This window comes from Festucalex cinctus, chromosome 5 (assembly GCF_051991245.1).
Source record: "Festucalex cinctus isolate MCC-2025b chromosome 5, RoL_Fcin_1.0, whole genome shotgun sequence".
Classification (NCBI taxonomy): Eukaryota; Metazoa; Chordata; class Actinopteri; order Syngnathiformes; family Syngnathidae; genus Festucalex; species Festucalex cinctus.
Window position 1 is genome coordinate 7,042,446 of NC_135415.1, and position 15,563 is coordinate 7,058,008.

Here is a 15,563-nt window from a genome sequence, read left to right on the forward strand (position 1 = left end):
GCATGAAACGTTTGCAGGAGTAACTTAGCCAAACGTAATGGCTAGCCTGCTAGGTAACATCAGTTCTTTCTTTCAATCAGATGTTGCTCACGTGAAAATGGCTTGCAGGATTTGAATGAATTAATGAATGGTGACCTTTTAAGTTGAGTATCAGATCCAAGTAAAAGTACCAGGAAGTCTTATATCCACTGCACATGTCAAACCCATGCCTTCAACAAAAATAAAATAATTACCTCATTGTTGCTATAATTTTGGAGGGGAGTGAGCCATGTCAACAGGGTTTGTTTGTGTTACTGGCTTTTTTTCCAGCGCCTCTCAACTGCAAGTCACATGTATTTGTTCAGTTGGTCTGAATAAACAACCTGTGGGGTGTTTTTATACTGCTTTACTTGGGCGGTGCATGGCCCTTTAAGGCGCGCCTCGGGATGGAAGCCCTCCCTGCTCAACCTTCTTCCTCCATCACTGGGCGCTTCACTCCGGCTACCTCCTACTGAATCTGACACCTGCGGGCGCAGATGGAGAATCAAAAGCGGTAAATAGATATATTTATAAATCCCTTCCCGTTTATTTATTTATTTATTTATTTTTGTGTTTACAAAAATGACAGTTGTGGGTTGGCGTTCTGACTTACAAATTGCAAGACAGCTCATGTATTTTCATTTTGGAGTAAGCGATCCTCTGCGTCCGTCTCCATCTTGTTATGAATTATTAATTTTCCATTAAAACGATGTTTTTGTTCTCCACGGTCAGTCATGGATGTTTGCGCTGGTGTAGCATATAGTGGTCGTGGTGATGACAGATGTCTTGTTGGCGTTGAAAAGTAAAACGTTACGTAATTACTGTTGTCGCCCGATGCATTATGAAAAGCAGGAGTCGAAAACAGCACCACCCCGTAGCCGGATGCGTCTAGAATCAGTATTATATATATATATATATATATATATATATATATATATATATATATATATATATATATATATATATATATATATATATATATATATATATATATATATTAGAATAATAATAATATATATATCCATCCATCCATTTTCTTAACTTAACCGCTTACTCCTGATTCCTCACAAGGGTCGCGGGGGTCCCAGCTGTCTTCAGGCAGTAGGCGCGGTACACGCTGAACTGGTTGCCAAGCCAGTGCAGGGCACACAGAGACAAACAGCGACATATCCACAATTGACAAATATTCGCGACATCCCTTGATCTAAACCCCCAAATCGGGGGGGACAATGAAAAACTCAAAACCCCATTTGGGTAAAAAAAAAAAAAAAAAAAAGAGGAAACTTTGAGAAGTCCAGATAGTAATCTCCCTTCACAAATGACCAGGCTGCAGTGAATGCAGTGCAGTGCAATCTTATAAGACATAAGATAGTCGTATAAAAGGCGTAGTTGATCAGGAAGCAGCAAAAGTGGGACAGCCCAATTATTTCTATGTGCACCCATTCTTAGCATCAATTCTGGGCCCAACCTGTACCGAAGATTGGGTCAATGTACAATGAAACGCTAACAAACCAGACATGCAGTCAACATGCTTTTGATTGGTCTTGTGTTGTGTCTTCCAGGTGAGCTTCTTATGACAGTAATGGATCAAGTGTGACTCCTTCCTCGATTTTCCTGTCCTGTCGGCCCTTCTAACTCGATTAACTATGGCTACTTGTCAGCAAGGCTGCACACCAGCTGTGCGCCTTTGTCAGAGGCTGAACCGACTCAAGACGTTCGATGACGACATGATGGCCACGGCATTCAAACGCTGTCTCTCCACCCTGGACTTGACTCTTTTGGGTGTGGGCGGCATGGTGGGCTCTGGCCTGTATGTCCTGACAGGCACAGTGGCCAAAGACATAGTTGGGCCTGCTGTCATTCTATCATTCCTTTTTGCAGGTTTTGCCTCTTTATTAGCTGCTTTATGCTACGCAGAGTTTGGAGCACGCATTCCCAAAACAGGATCCGCCTATATGTTTACTTATGTCTCTGTGGGAGAGGTCTGGGCCTTTCTGATTGGTTGGAATGTGATTCTGGAGAATATGATTGGTGGCGCTGCTACGGCACGGGCATGGAGTGGCTATTTGGACTCAATTTTTAACCATGCCATCCAGAACTTTACTGAAACCCACATAATGCGGTGGGATGTGCCCTTGCTTGCCCATTACCCTGACATACTTGCAGCAGCGATTCTAGTGGTCGCCTCACTTTTTATTTCTTTCGGAGTTCAAGTATCCTCCTACCTTAATCATATATTTTCCATGATCAGTATGTGTGTTGTAATTTTTATCCTGGTCTTTGGATTTATGTTGGCGGAACCGGCAAATTGGAGCCAGAAGGAAGGAGGCTTTGCTCCTTTTGGATGGTCCGGAATCTTGGCGGGCTCGGCAACATGCTTCTACGCATTTGTAGGTTTTGATGTGATTGCCTCATCAAGTGAGGAAGCCAAGAATCCTCAAAAGGCGGTTCCCATTGCCACAGCAATATCCCTTGGACTGGCAGCAACAGCCTACATCCTGGTATCCATGGTGCTTACGTTAATGGTTCCCTGGCATACATTGGACCCCAACTCAGCGCTGGCAGATGCTTTTTTCCGTCGAGGTTACAGTTGGGCCGGAGTTATTGTGGCAGTGGGATCCATCTGTGGTGAGTATGAAGCTTATGCTTCATTTAACAGAGATAATGACTGTATACTAGTGGTGCAATGGATCAGCGATGATCCGTGGTCGGTTTGGATCCCCTAAGATCTGTGGATTGGTTGGTGGGGGGGCAATTAGTGCGCATTCACAGTGGACACCATTCAGACATGTAAAGGAAGCTGAATACCCAACTTAACACACCGCTTACGCTCAAGCTAACTTCAAAATGAAGTTTGTTTACATTGATGGCAATACAAATAGCCTTAGTAGACATTTGCTGTGGAAGTGGCCCATGTCGTGGCATGATGGCTCGTTTGACTTACCTTTTAGACGTTCGTAGTTTTGACTGACATTAAGTTGCGACCAACATCAACACAACGCTATCCCGAACTCATATTCAATTGCTAATTTAGAACACTAAGAAACCAAAAATTAATTACGCCATCATTGTATGATATGGCAGAAGTCTCTGACATGACTACTGGCTAGCATGCAGCTAGCTGTTAGCATTATCTACGGGTGCTTGGCTGGTACCTGGTAACTGGCTTACGTTAGTTATTTTTCAATATTCAGGACCAAGGCTACTTTGTAATTCACTCTCCATGCTTAAAGGAAGGGAATGTGCCTTAAATTACACTTTGAGGTATTTTTAGTGATCCGTTGCACCACTACTGTATACGGTATTACAGTACAGTGGAACCGCAAAGGGTAAACCTCCAATGTGCTTGAATTGAGAAGACCAAAGGAATCTATCAAAAAATAAGTTGTCAAACTGAAAGTCCTGAAAAACAGTGTCAAACTTGAAAGTTCTGACTGTCAAGACTTCTACTTAGAAGGTTTCACTGTATTATAGCTAACGGTTTGCTAATGATTCTCTCTTCCTTCCTCTAGCCATGAACACAGTGCTGCTCTGTAATCTCTTCTCCCTCCCTCGGATTGTGTACGCCATGGCAGAAGATGGGTTGTTCTTTAAAATTTTTGCACGTGTCAATCCTGTCACCAAAGTCCCCGTCAATGCTATTCTGGTTTTTGGAGTCCTCATGGCCACCATGGCTCTCATCTTCGATTTGGAGGCTTTGGTTCAGTTCTTGTCTATTGGAACCCTCCTAGCCTACACCTTTGTGGCAGCCAGCGTTATCGTCCTACGCTTCCAGCCAGAGAAAAAACGCTCCAAAGAGACTTCGTCCACATCTCCCAATCCAAATATGGAGCCTTCCCCTGCCCCTTCAGAATGCCAGAACATATCGGAGGAAAGTGAGGAGCTGAAGCAGTACGAGTCCTTCTCCGACAAGCTCCAGTTGGTGGAGAGGCAGAAGACAAGGGAGCGCAGGGGAGTGGGGCAGCTAAAGGCCCGTTGGGAACCATACCTGGACCGGGTATTGGGGAACGGTGAGCCAGGGGAGGTTGTGGCCCTCTGTGTCCTGGGTCTGTTAGTGACTTCGGTGTCCTTTTGTGGCGTGCTTGTGTTTGGCGTCACGCAGCTGCAGCTCCCAAGCTGGAGTTATATCACCCTGCTGTTGATTTTTAGTATTGCTTATGTTCTCTGCCTGGCAGTCATATGGGTTCATGAGCCACAGACAAACACCAAAACTTTCCAGGTAAGCGCTTTGAGTAATCCAAAACAATTATCTTAACCCCACAACCCCCCCCCCCCCCCACCCCCACCCCTTTTTTGTTATTGTTATAGGTGTCAGTTCGACAGGCATGAGGTTTTCCTTTTTCTGTTTAGCATCAGTTTGAGAAGTTGTACATCACACTGCTCCAACCGGTAGTACAACTGTGCAATCCAGAATGTTTTGGACAAACTGCAGCAAATGCCTGCCACTACCACCACTGATGCTAACCGCAAACTCCTGGAGCAGGCGTTTCGCAAATCCAGGGGAACTCTATCCAGGCGGATGCAACTGATGGAACTGCAGTCAGGGACAGAAAAACTGCATGCCAGGGGAAAATTTTGCAACACCGCTCCAATGGCAATTGGCGAGTCATTGGCAAGGGGATGCTCACAAAAATTCCAATGCCTAAGTTGTTGAGTATCAATAGCCTCACATCTAACCAGCTAACAATTTAAACAAAACATGGGGAAAAACAGCATGTGTACTGTATACTGACTTTTGGGACACTATTATAATTCTACATCTCAAATGCACACTGTATGAATAAATTAAGATACCTCGTGAAAACACTGAATGGTGTTGAGAACTTGTGTTTTCAACTTCCATTCATGTTGGAGGACTTTTTATAATGGTTTTGGCCGTGTTGTGTCAGAAGGATCGTTTCATAATAGTGACAGCTAAGGCTGTTTGAAAGCGCTATATAAATAAAGTTGACTTGACTTAATCCATACGCTAGTTACTTTACCATCATGGTAACAGTATATAAATCAATATTTACCAATACCCTTCATAAATTCGCTCATTTAAGTTCCAGTAATAGTTAACTGTTATTTATTTCACAAAATCAATGTATGTTTTGACTGGTGTAGAACTTATGTTGTGTTATTTTTTTAGGTACCTCTGGTTCCACTTACTCCAGGCGCCAGTATTCTCTTCAATGTATTCCTTATGATGAAGCTCAGTCCTCTAACCTGGATTAGGTTTACTATCTGGATTGCTGTAGGTAAGAGGATCTTGTGTTTTTCTTTCACAATTTTTCAGGTCAGATTTCTATACAGCAGACATTCCAAGTGACGTTAAATAAAAAAGCTATAGTCATAAAATATTCTACCGTCTAGTCCACTGGTTCACATGGCAACTGAGGAATTTGCTGAAAGAAGATGATGTGTGACCAAATCTAATGATTACACCTGCCTGGTATCTGCTGTCTCCTACCCTCGTCACTATTTTTTACACTGCTGACTGGCTTGTTGCTTTTCTGTATGCATCGCTCTGCAAAAGTATAAGCACACCAAAGGATAGGATGTGCGTCCTCTGTCTTGTTGTGAAACATATTTATATATCTTGTCATACTCAAATGCAAAGTTCTCAACCCCGGTCTTCGAGCACTCCTATCAAGCCCGTTTTCCATGTCTCCCATAGCCAACACAGCTGTGGATCGTTATCAGACTTCATGCAGAGCTTGCTAATTAGCGGATCGTTTGAAACACCTGTGTTGGCAATGTAAGACATGGAAAACAGGCTGGATAGGGGTACTCGAGGACCGCGATCGAGAACCACTGGTCTAGTCAGTGAACTCCATTGTGTAATTGTTCTCACATTACCATTTTTTTCCTTTTGGCCTGCACTCCTCAGTCACCATTTTGTGTAATCCTCTGAGAAATGTAACATTCTTTGTTTCTCTAACAAAACCCCAATTTCCAGTTCTTCCTCTGATTTTGAAATCAAGATTTTTATGCTGTGCCTGTACAGGTCTCTTCGTGTATTTTGGCTATGGGATTTGGCACAGTAAAGAGGGAATGAGGGAGCTGCAACCCAAAGACATGGCTGCCCGGTATGTCGTGCTCCCCAGCGGCAGCCTGGTCGAAACCGTGGAGTCTGTCCAGCCCGAACAAGCGGATGCCTTGACACCATGCGTTAACCCTGACATGGCAACTGAGGAATTTGCTGAAAGAAGATGATGTGTGACCAAATCTAATGATTACACCTGCCTGGTATCTGCTGTCTCCTACCCTCGTCACTATTTTTTACACTGCTGACTGGCTTGTTGCTTTTCTGTATGCATCGCTCTGCAAAAGTATAAGCACACCAAAGGATAGGATGTGCGTCCTCTGTCTTGTTGTGAAACATATTTATATATCTTGTCATACTCAAATGCAAAGTTGAGACCTTTCTTACTAAAATGTATCTCATCAAGATCATATGAGGCTGTCGGTCCCGCTGTACGGTGCTTTTTCTGTGACAGCCTTTTGTTAGATCTACGTTTCTTATTGTGATTTTTTTTTATGGACCTTTAATGTTTACAGCAGACCAAAAATCTCAAGAAACCAAGTTAAGCATAATCAGCTTTTACAGCATATGTTGTATTTTTGTTGTGAGTCAGAAATACTGATTGTTCTCAATTCTCACTTTCCTCAACTTTTTGACTATCACAGACTCAGAATGTGGATCTCTTGAGCACAATTCTCCTTGTGGTACATTTGAACTGCCCTGAATGCACTGTAATATCACTATTTAATTTCTTACACTCAACTTTGTGCTTATTTTATTTATTTTAGTCTCCCCCCAATAGGTTTGTGCTCCTGCTACCATGATTTTATTTGTCTGTGTATCAAAAATCTGAATCTCATCTCATCCTCATGACCCTAATCTCTGTGTCACAATTAGTCCAATGCACTGCTAAGCAACAGTCCTTTCACTTGTCACTAGCATCATTGTAGATATCAAAGCACAGTCTCGTATTCACCGAATTTTAGCATACATTTACAAATTTGAAATCTTTTCAGAGAATATTATTTACACACACTTGAAATGTTTCAGGCGGCACGGTAGTTGAGTGGTTAGCACGTCCGCTTCCCAGTTCTGAGGTCTCCGGTTCGAGTCCAGGCTCGGACCTTCCTGGGTGGAGTTTGCATGTTCTCCCCGTGCCTGCGTGGGTCTTCTCCGGTCTCCTCCCACATTCCAAAGACATGCATGGCAGGTTAATTGGGCGCTCCGAATTGTCCCGAGGTGTGCGTGTGAGTGTGGATGGTTGTTCGTCTCTGTGTGCCCTGCGATTGGTTGGCAACCAGTCCAGGGTGTCCCCCGCCTACTGCCCAGAGCCAGCTGAGATAGGCGCCAGCAGCCCCCGCGACCCTTGTGAGGAATAAGCGGTCAAGAAAATGGATGGATGGATGAAATGTTTCATTTGTGTGAGGCCTCCTTAATCCCAGATTTAGAGGTGTCACCAGTCTGCAGTTTGACCTCTACAACAGATAAAACATGTTTCCTAATATAGGCTAGTGTACATTCCCACAGTCTGCTCTTGTGCATACTGACGAGTATCTAATGTGAGTCTATTTTTTTCTTTCACATGATGTCTACTTTTGAAACCGATGGCCTTAAACATGTGAATTAAGCAAGACAGATTTACGGGGTGGTTAAGATGTTTGTAATTGTTCTATTCTACAATAAGATTAAATGCAGCATCTTGCAAATTGTAATTCATTATTACAATGTGTAAAACCAAATGCAGTCCTGGAACAGAATGTAAATGGTGTAGCATTGCTAGAAAAAGGTGTGAAGCCCTAGAGAATTTGAATAACTTTGCACACCGTTTATAAAAAAAAAAAATGTCTGGTTATTACAAGGGGTTGTCGTTGCACCGGGATGCACAGATATTATTTTCCTAACTACCAATTATAATTTTCCTGCACATCACTGTCTCAGTTTCTCTGTTCTGTCTGTATAAAAGTGTTGTGTCATATACTGTATGGAAAATAAATGTTTTGAAGCAGAATTTATACAAATCTACGTTGTACCATTCCTGATACAATTACTTCTGGTTTTATTAGACACTTTATCTTATGGTTTATCTCCACACAGTTGTCTACCTATTGATCTTTCAATACTTACTTTTCATTAACCTGTCTAAACGACTTAATTACTATGATTTAATCACAGACCTGTGGCATCAAGTGAAAGAGCTTAAAACCTTGAATTACACGCTTGATGACACAACTATATAGCGGTGCCAATGGCAGGGATTACCTCAAAGGTCACGAGCTGTCCTTTAAGTAATTGGAACAATACAGCAGTTGTCCACTCGTGTTGAAGCGACAGAGTCCTCGCCATGTTAATCTGGTGTTTACGTTTAGTTAAAAATAGTAATAAACATTGTAAGCGCTCTAACACAAATAGTCTGATGGGCTGTTACGCAACAGAGCTCAAAATGTCTGAAATTGCATTTGAAAATAGCTTTGAAATGAGACCCATAGATAGAAAAGTTACTTAATGAAATTACCAACATAAAGTATCTGAAATGATTCAGCACAGGATGAAACCACTGAGTACTTTAGTTTCCATGGTAACTCATTCACCATCTTTGAAGTGCCACATTTAAACAACAAAGAATATCTGTCCCAAGTCTGTGTCAGACAAGCCACCCAACTTGGGGGATATTATTGGACATTCTTTATACTTCTCTTGTTTGGTTATTTATAGTTTCTGCTCTGTGAGAGCAGGTGAGTAATTCATACTCTCTTGACTCAATATTGAGCTATATTTACACACCATGAATTAAAAAAAATACACATTTAAATTGAATTTCACATTCATAATCAAACCCCACATTCATAATCAAACCCCAGAGATGAAGATAATCAGAGGCTCCACCCCCTCCTCCCAGGATTTGGAGATTTGCTGCCTTGCTCATAATCATACACTTAAAGGCACAGTCTTCCGTTTTCACTCAGGAAAATGCAATATGTAAATACAGGATTTATACCCATGAGCTCCTTCTCAAGCTTACACCGCTGGGCTTCTGTTAATGTGTGGTGATTTTTTCCTAAACCCCCACCAGCCTGTATTTTGCCATTATGTGTTTGTTTTGTCAACAGCAGGACATTTCAGGAGACAGACAAGTTGTTTCCCCCTCCAGCCAATCGCAGAGCGGGGGGTGGCGGAGGGCGTGTTGCAGACGGAGCCGCGCGAATTTGTCGGCTGCATGACGTCACTCCCGTGGCAATTCACTCACTCATACATGTAAGCTTGTGTGAGTGAGTGAGTGAGTGAGTGAGTGAGTGAGTGAGTGAGTGAGTGAGTGAGTGAGTGAGTGAGTGAGTGAGTGAGTGAGTGAGTGAGTGAGTGAGTGAGTGAGTGAGTGAGTGAGTGAAAAAAAAAAATCAGTGCGTGCTGTCAAGTTGCCATGGGAGTGACGTCATGCACCCGACAAATTCGCCCGGCCCGGTCTGCGACCTCCCCCGCTCTGCGATTGGCTGGAGGGGTAAACAACTGTCTGTCCACAGAAATGTCCCGCTGTTGACAAAACAAACACAAAATGGCAAAATACAGGCTGGGGGTTTAGGAATATCACCACCACACATTAACAGAAGCCCCGAGGTGTAGATTGAGAAGGAGTTCATGGGTATAAATCCTGTATTTATATAGTGCATTTTCTTGAGTGAAAAAGGAAGACCGTGCCTTTAAAGGCATATATTTACAAACGGTTCCAAAATTACTGAATAACTTGATACAAACAGAAGTAAATGATTCATTTTTTCCTCGGTTTTAAGCTCCTGGTTTGAGGCAAGTACGAGGTTTTGTGTGTGTTCAGTGTCTGGGTTTTAGCAGCTGTTGAACCAATGCTGATGTGAAGGGTTTGAAGGGAAATGTTGGGAGATGATGAGGGGGTCACACAAGAGGGTGGCACGTGATCTGCTGCACTAGTTGGCACCGAAACACGTTGTACTCCGATTCCTTTGTTGCCTCTGTTACTGTTTCCCAACCACGGTGCCCTGCAGTTCTGCCTGCTGCTGGAGTGAGGAAATAAAGTAATTGCAGAAACAAAAATTATATGATTTATCATTTATAAACAAAGCTGGAACTATGATATAAAGTTCTACTCACAACGGACTCCTTTGCATCTGTGTCAGGAAGTCCATTTGTTGCACTGGTGGACTGGCTGAATAGAATCTAATTTTTTGCAGAGGTGATCTTTCCTGTCCATTAGTTGTACTCTGCTGATTAGAAAACAAAACAAAACAGTCTCATCAGCAATTGGCATGGCACCAGTATAGACATGAACCTTCACCATAAAGACGCTACAATATACAGTATGTGTAATATTAATGTAGGTATTGGTTGCAATCTTTTTCATAACCTCTTATCGTGTTGTCGTTATCGTATTGATCAGTTCAGTCTTTGTGCATGTAACATGCTTTTTAGGTATGACTTGCATTAATGAGCTGTCGATTGGCAAACGGTATTCTCCAGACTCAATATGCAAAATGGTGTCTGTCGTCAGTGACAATCATCACTCTAATTGGCTGTTAGCTAGTGAATCAGAAATGGGAAGTGACTAATGAAAACAAATGGCAAGAAAGGAAAATGCATTATAAATTAAGTTTAGAAACATGTTGCCAGTTACTTAGAATTGTTCCTGCTTGTTATGTATGCATTTTATTTAAAGCGGAAGTCAACCTTAAACATTTCTTGGCAATAATATGACCTCATTAGTCATGACATTTTGATTAATATTACATTTGTGGAATATGAGTTGTGAAGCAAAATCCAGCCGTTTTTATCCATCTTAGGGGGCGGCCATTTTGCCACTTGCTGTGCACCGAAGATGACATCACAGTTGCTCAGGGCTCAGGCAACGACCAATCACAGTTCATCTGTTTTCTGAAGCTGTGATTGGTTGTTTCCTGAGACCTGTCCAACTGTGATGTCGTTTTCACTCGACAGAAAGTGGCAAAATGGCCGCCTTCTAATATTGATAAAAACTGCTGGATTTTGCTGCTTAACTCATAATCCACTAATGCAATATTAACCAGAATACGGTATTTAGACTAGACTAAGTGTAATTTCTGGAGAAATTGCGTGGGAATGCTGAAAGCTGAATGCTAAGATTTTGAATGCATGTGGAATGCTTATGAAGTAAATTGAGATATAAATTATGAAATTATGACCTCCTGGTTACTGGACAATGGCCTTTACCAACTGTGCTCCCGAGCAGTATCAGACACCTGGTAATGATTATAAGTTATATGTACGGAAGTGGGCGTGGAAAGTGATACTTAGAAAAAGTTCAATGTCTCTCCCATTGAAAGTGAATGGGTAATTAAATGTTAAATTGTGCAATGTTTTTTTTTTAGGTTGACTTTAATGAAACATGACTGTGTATGGTATACACCGTATATTAAACAATACAGGGTAATTTTAACTGTGTGTGCAAGTTTTGATGCTAATTTAGAATGGGGAAGCTTAACCCGCCCAGTCATTTCTGATTCTATTATATCTCAATGTCAGTTTGATTTCAATTAATCTCTCAGCCCTAGCTAACATTGCTAAGTCTCTTATATCTCGTGTTATTGAAATTATAATTACTTAAACCCATTAGGATGTGGTCCACCCTCTCGCAGTGCCATTCTAGATGTAATTTCTTCATCCTACCTTGACAACACTGTGTTGCGCTGCCTCCCTCATCTTCACAAGACTGCCGTAAAGGGTAGCATTCTCCTTCTCCAGCACACCAATGCGAATGTAGTTCGCCTGCAACTGTTGCTCCATATCCAAACGCACATTACCCGTACCTTGAAAAGATTCCAAGAATCAATAAATCAAAAAGGATTATTCAAGAGTAACCATTTTCCAAGCAACCGATCATTACCCTGCATATGCAGACACGATTATGACAAAAGTGCGTACTCTTTGGTTGGGCATAAGCCAAGGGGCTGAGTTCTGGGAAAGCCACCAGCAACCTCTCCCTCTCTTGCAAAGATTCCACATTTTCCTTGAGCTCAGCCACACTGCTCTGGAAATGGTCTATTTGTGTTTGTAGTGTTTGTTTCTCATTCTGTAGCTGTGCACAATGGTCCTGTTAGGAAAAGAATACCACACGTTTAGTAGTGTTATTTGGGGAATGGGTTGATGGCGATCTTCCAAATACCTGTTGTGACGTGATCTGTGTTTGCAGTTGTTCGTTATCCTCTGACATCTGTTGCAGCTGATTGCGGAGGTGAAGCTCTGTTTCCTCCCCCTGTTCCAACTGTTTCTGTAGCTCCTCACATTCTTCATCGAGAGCCTCCACTCTCTGTAGCAAAGACTTTTGCTTTGCTTCCATTGACTGTTCACACAATGGGAGCAGTTAGCATAAAGTGGTTTAAAATGTCAATGGTCCCAAAGTGGTATTATGTCAGACTTCCGACTTACCTCCTGGTGATGACATGCACTCTGGTATTTGGCCTTCTCTTTTTCGAGAAGTAGATCAGCCTCGCAGAGCTCACTTTCAAATTGCTGGATCATCTCTTTTAGTTTAGAACAAGTTTCTTCCTTTATGGGCAGGGTTTTCAGTTTCTCCTGCAACATATTCCTTTGACACTCTAAAAAGAAAAAAACGTTACATTGGATGGCGTGTCACACAATGAAATATATCCATCCATCTATTTTTTGAAACCCTTTGTGGTCACGAGTGAGCTTGAGCCCATTCAAGATTACTTTTGGGTGTATGGAAGAGGATTACGGTCAGTAAAGAAAGAGAGAGAGAGAGAGAGAGAGAGAGAGAGAGAGAGAGAGAGAGAGAGAGAGAGAGAGAGAGAGAGAGAGAGAGAGAAAGGCTGGCAAAATTCTCACTTTATTCTCCGAATTTTGACTTTAAAGTAAAAATTGCAAGAATAAAATCAGCATTCTCACTTTCAAGTCAGAATTCTTACTTTATTAGTTCTACTATTATTCTCACTTTAAAGTGAAAATTCTGACATTAAAATCAGAATTCTCACATGAAAGTGAGAGCGGGAATTCTCACTTTAAAGTCAGAATTCTGAGGTTAAAGTCAGAATTCTGATTTTAAAGTGAGAATTCAAACTATTAATATCAGAATTCTGACTTTAAAGTCTTTCGGACAATCATTGTGACAAATTTCAACATTTCAACATATAGTTTATAGCATGTAGAGTACCCGAAAAGAAAAAGGGATGACGGGATGAAGCCTAAATTTATTAATTCCCGTCCCCATAATACATTAGGATGCAGATTATCAAGATATTAGTTCATTAGATGTCAGCTGTGGATGATTGCAAGTTGTTGATTGTTTCTGTAAATTCGTCTTCCGGGTGGTGTTTGTTGATCAATATTGACTGAGTTTCATGTTGTTTGATTCGGTCCAATAACATTGGCTGTTGATTGTTAGATCAGTTCATCTTCACAAGTGGTATTTGTTGATCACATGTTGATTAACTCATTCACTGCCTTTGACGGAAAAAGACGTCAAATGATGCAATGCATTTTTTTCTGGGCTGGCAGTGAATGTGTTAAGTTCCTTGTTGATTGATTTGGTCCAGTAGCATTGGATAGTTGAGGATAAATGGCAGCCAAGCATCCAGATTAAAGGGGAATTCTCACTTTAAAGTTAGACTTCTGGGATTAAAGTCAGAATTCTGATTTTAAAGTGAGAGTTCTCACTTTAATCTCAGAATACTCACTTTTAAAGTCAGAATTCTGGGATCAAAGTCAGAATACTGAGATTAAAATGGGAATTCTCACTTTAAAGTAAGAATTCTGGGATTAAAGTCAGAATTCTGATTTTAAAGTGAGAGTTCTCACTTTAATCTCAGAATTCTCACTTTAAAGTCATAATTCTGAGATTAAAGTGAGAGTTCTCACTTTAATCTCAGAATTCTCACTTTAAAGTCATAATTCTGAGATTAAAGTGGGTATTCTCACTTTTAAAGTCATAATTCTGAGATTAAAGTCTGAATTCACACTTTAAAGGGCCCTTCTGCCAGTTTCACTCAGGAAAATGCACTTTTTAAATACAGGATTTAAACAAACAAGGTTGTTCCAGCAAAAAAAAAAAAAAAAAAAAAAAAAAGTACTATTTTTAGATATTGTCCATACCAAGATCTTGCAGTCTGTGCTGCTGTATTGCTGCTGCTTCTGTCAGATCGGAGTAACACTTCTTTAGAGATGCATATTCTGTTGGAAAGTGTATTACATTAACCTGCTCACATGTTTTGCCATCCTCTGTATATGATTTTTCTTGTCACCTCACCTCTCTTGAGTTGCTGATACTCATCAGATAGCTTTTGTTCAGTTTCTTTCATGGCTGTCTCTGCTTTCTGTGATGCTACATCCAACTGAAGAATAATGGATTTCTGTGTTTCCACTTCTTCCTTTAATTCTTTCTGTGCACGTTCCATGTCGCTGCCTAATTTGTCTCGATCTGCTTCTGCTGCTGCTAATTTCTTTTTAAGATGATCGACTGTACTCCGCACATCTTGGACATGTTTTGCGAGTCTGCGCATATCTCTGAGCTGCTCACTGGCCCACTGTGTAATATCACCTGCTGACATTTGCCCCACAGTGTCCTGCACAGCATGTAACAATGGGTGTAAGGAAGAGGGCAGTCCCTCACCCTGAAGCAGTTCTGCCAGTACATTGCCTGTCTTTCTAATGGTAGACTGTGCTTGATGACATACACTGCAAGGAGCAGAAGGCAATTCCTCCGTTTGACAGCTCATATTGTGGATGGCTAAATTGGGAGAACATAAAGGGCTATGAGTGGCTCTGATGGGTGTATTATCATCTGGCAAAACCCTGGAACTTGTTGGAGGAGAAATGTCATGGGCACACAAGGAAGGTACAGCCCCGTCATAACTGAACATATCCATTTGTGAATTGTTTTCCTTGCACAACATCTGACGAAGACACAAAGAAAGAGATGCGATAAATAAAATACAGACAAAGATTTTGATTAGTTTTGATACAATTTTGAAAGTGCATCAACCTTAATGTTGGCAAATTGAAGTAAATGGTGCCAGTACTTTTTAACAACAAGTCCAATTGACATGCAGCCTTTGTGATCAGTTTGTTGATTCCTGTTGTTGCTGCTCATTTCTTCTACATAAGCATTAGACGCTTGTAGAAGAAGCAGTAGCCTGATGAGAAGAGAGAATACGTGTTGTTGTATGTTGCATTTGTAGTAACTTTTCTCTTACATGTAATTACCTGTCTATCACTAACTCCAGTAAAACAACGTGAACGTGCTGGTTAAATTCATCCTCTCCGTCCATAAAGCTGTATTGCTCCAGATCCAAATCCAGTTTAGTTGAGAGTTTGTCCGGGAATTTCCACGAGAAAACATGCACCGGGCCAGTTGTGGAAAAGACGTCCTCAATTGCACATTGAAGGTCGGCGAGATCTTTTTGGAGACTTTCGATACAGTCCTGACGACCTAGAAACTGAGACATTTTTTTTTTTTAAAACACGTTTTCAGTTTGTACTGCAATCGTCGTGAAAGTGGGTTGCCTGTTGATGTCTCGTCTCCGTG

The 15,563-nt window shown here is 41.4% G+C and overlaps 2 protein-coding genes across 7 annotated transcripts; one reads left to right on the plus strand and one right to left on the minus strand.

Annotated features, from left to right (window-relative positions):
• The first annotated feature begins 404 nt into the window (after positions 1-404).
• On the plus strand, positions 405-8,033 carry slc7a4 (solute carrier family 7 member 4). The gene is made up of 5 exons (XM_077521625.1): positions 405-532; positions 1,581-2,646; positions 3,531-4,237; positions 5,150-5,258; positions 6,008-8,033. Exons 2-5 carry the CDS (start codon positions 1,665-1,667, stop codon positions 6,214-6,216), a joined length of 2,007 nt encoding a protein of 668 aa, XP_077377751.1. The 5' UTR covers positions 405-532; positions 1,581-1,664; the 3' UTR covers positions 6,217-8,033.
• Positions 8,034-9,603: 1,570 nt separating this feature from the next.
• On the minus strand, positions 9,604-15,559 carry ccdc157 (coiled-coil domain containing 157). 6 transcript variants are annotated; one of them, XM_077522396.1, is made up of 10 exons: positions 15,242-15,559; positions 15,021-15,171; positions 14,286-14,931; positions 14,132-14,209; positions 12,449-12,618; positions 12,186-12,362; positions 11,945-12,113; positions 11,690-11,829; positions 10,142-10,251; positions 9,604-10,044 (listed from the first exon to the last, which is right to left on the minus strand). In XM_077522396.1, the coding sequence occupies exons 1-10, from the start codon at positions 15,481-15,483 to the stop codon at positions 9,786-9,788; spliced, it is 2,142 nt and encodes a 713-aa protein (XP_077378522.1). In that variant the 5' UTR covers positions 15,484-15,559; the 3' UTR covers positions 9,604-9,785. The 6 variants fall into 6 exon arrangements, with proteins under 6 accessions (XP_077378522.1, XP_077378520.1, XP_077378521.1 ...); XM_077522394.1 differs by having other exon boundaries at positions 9,604-10,047; XM_077522395.1 differs by having other exon boundaries at positions 10,142-10,254.
• Positions 15,560-15,563: the final 4 nt, after the last annotated feature.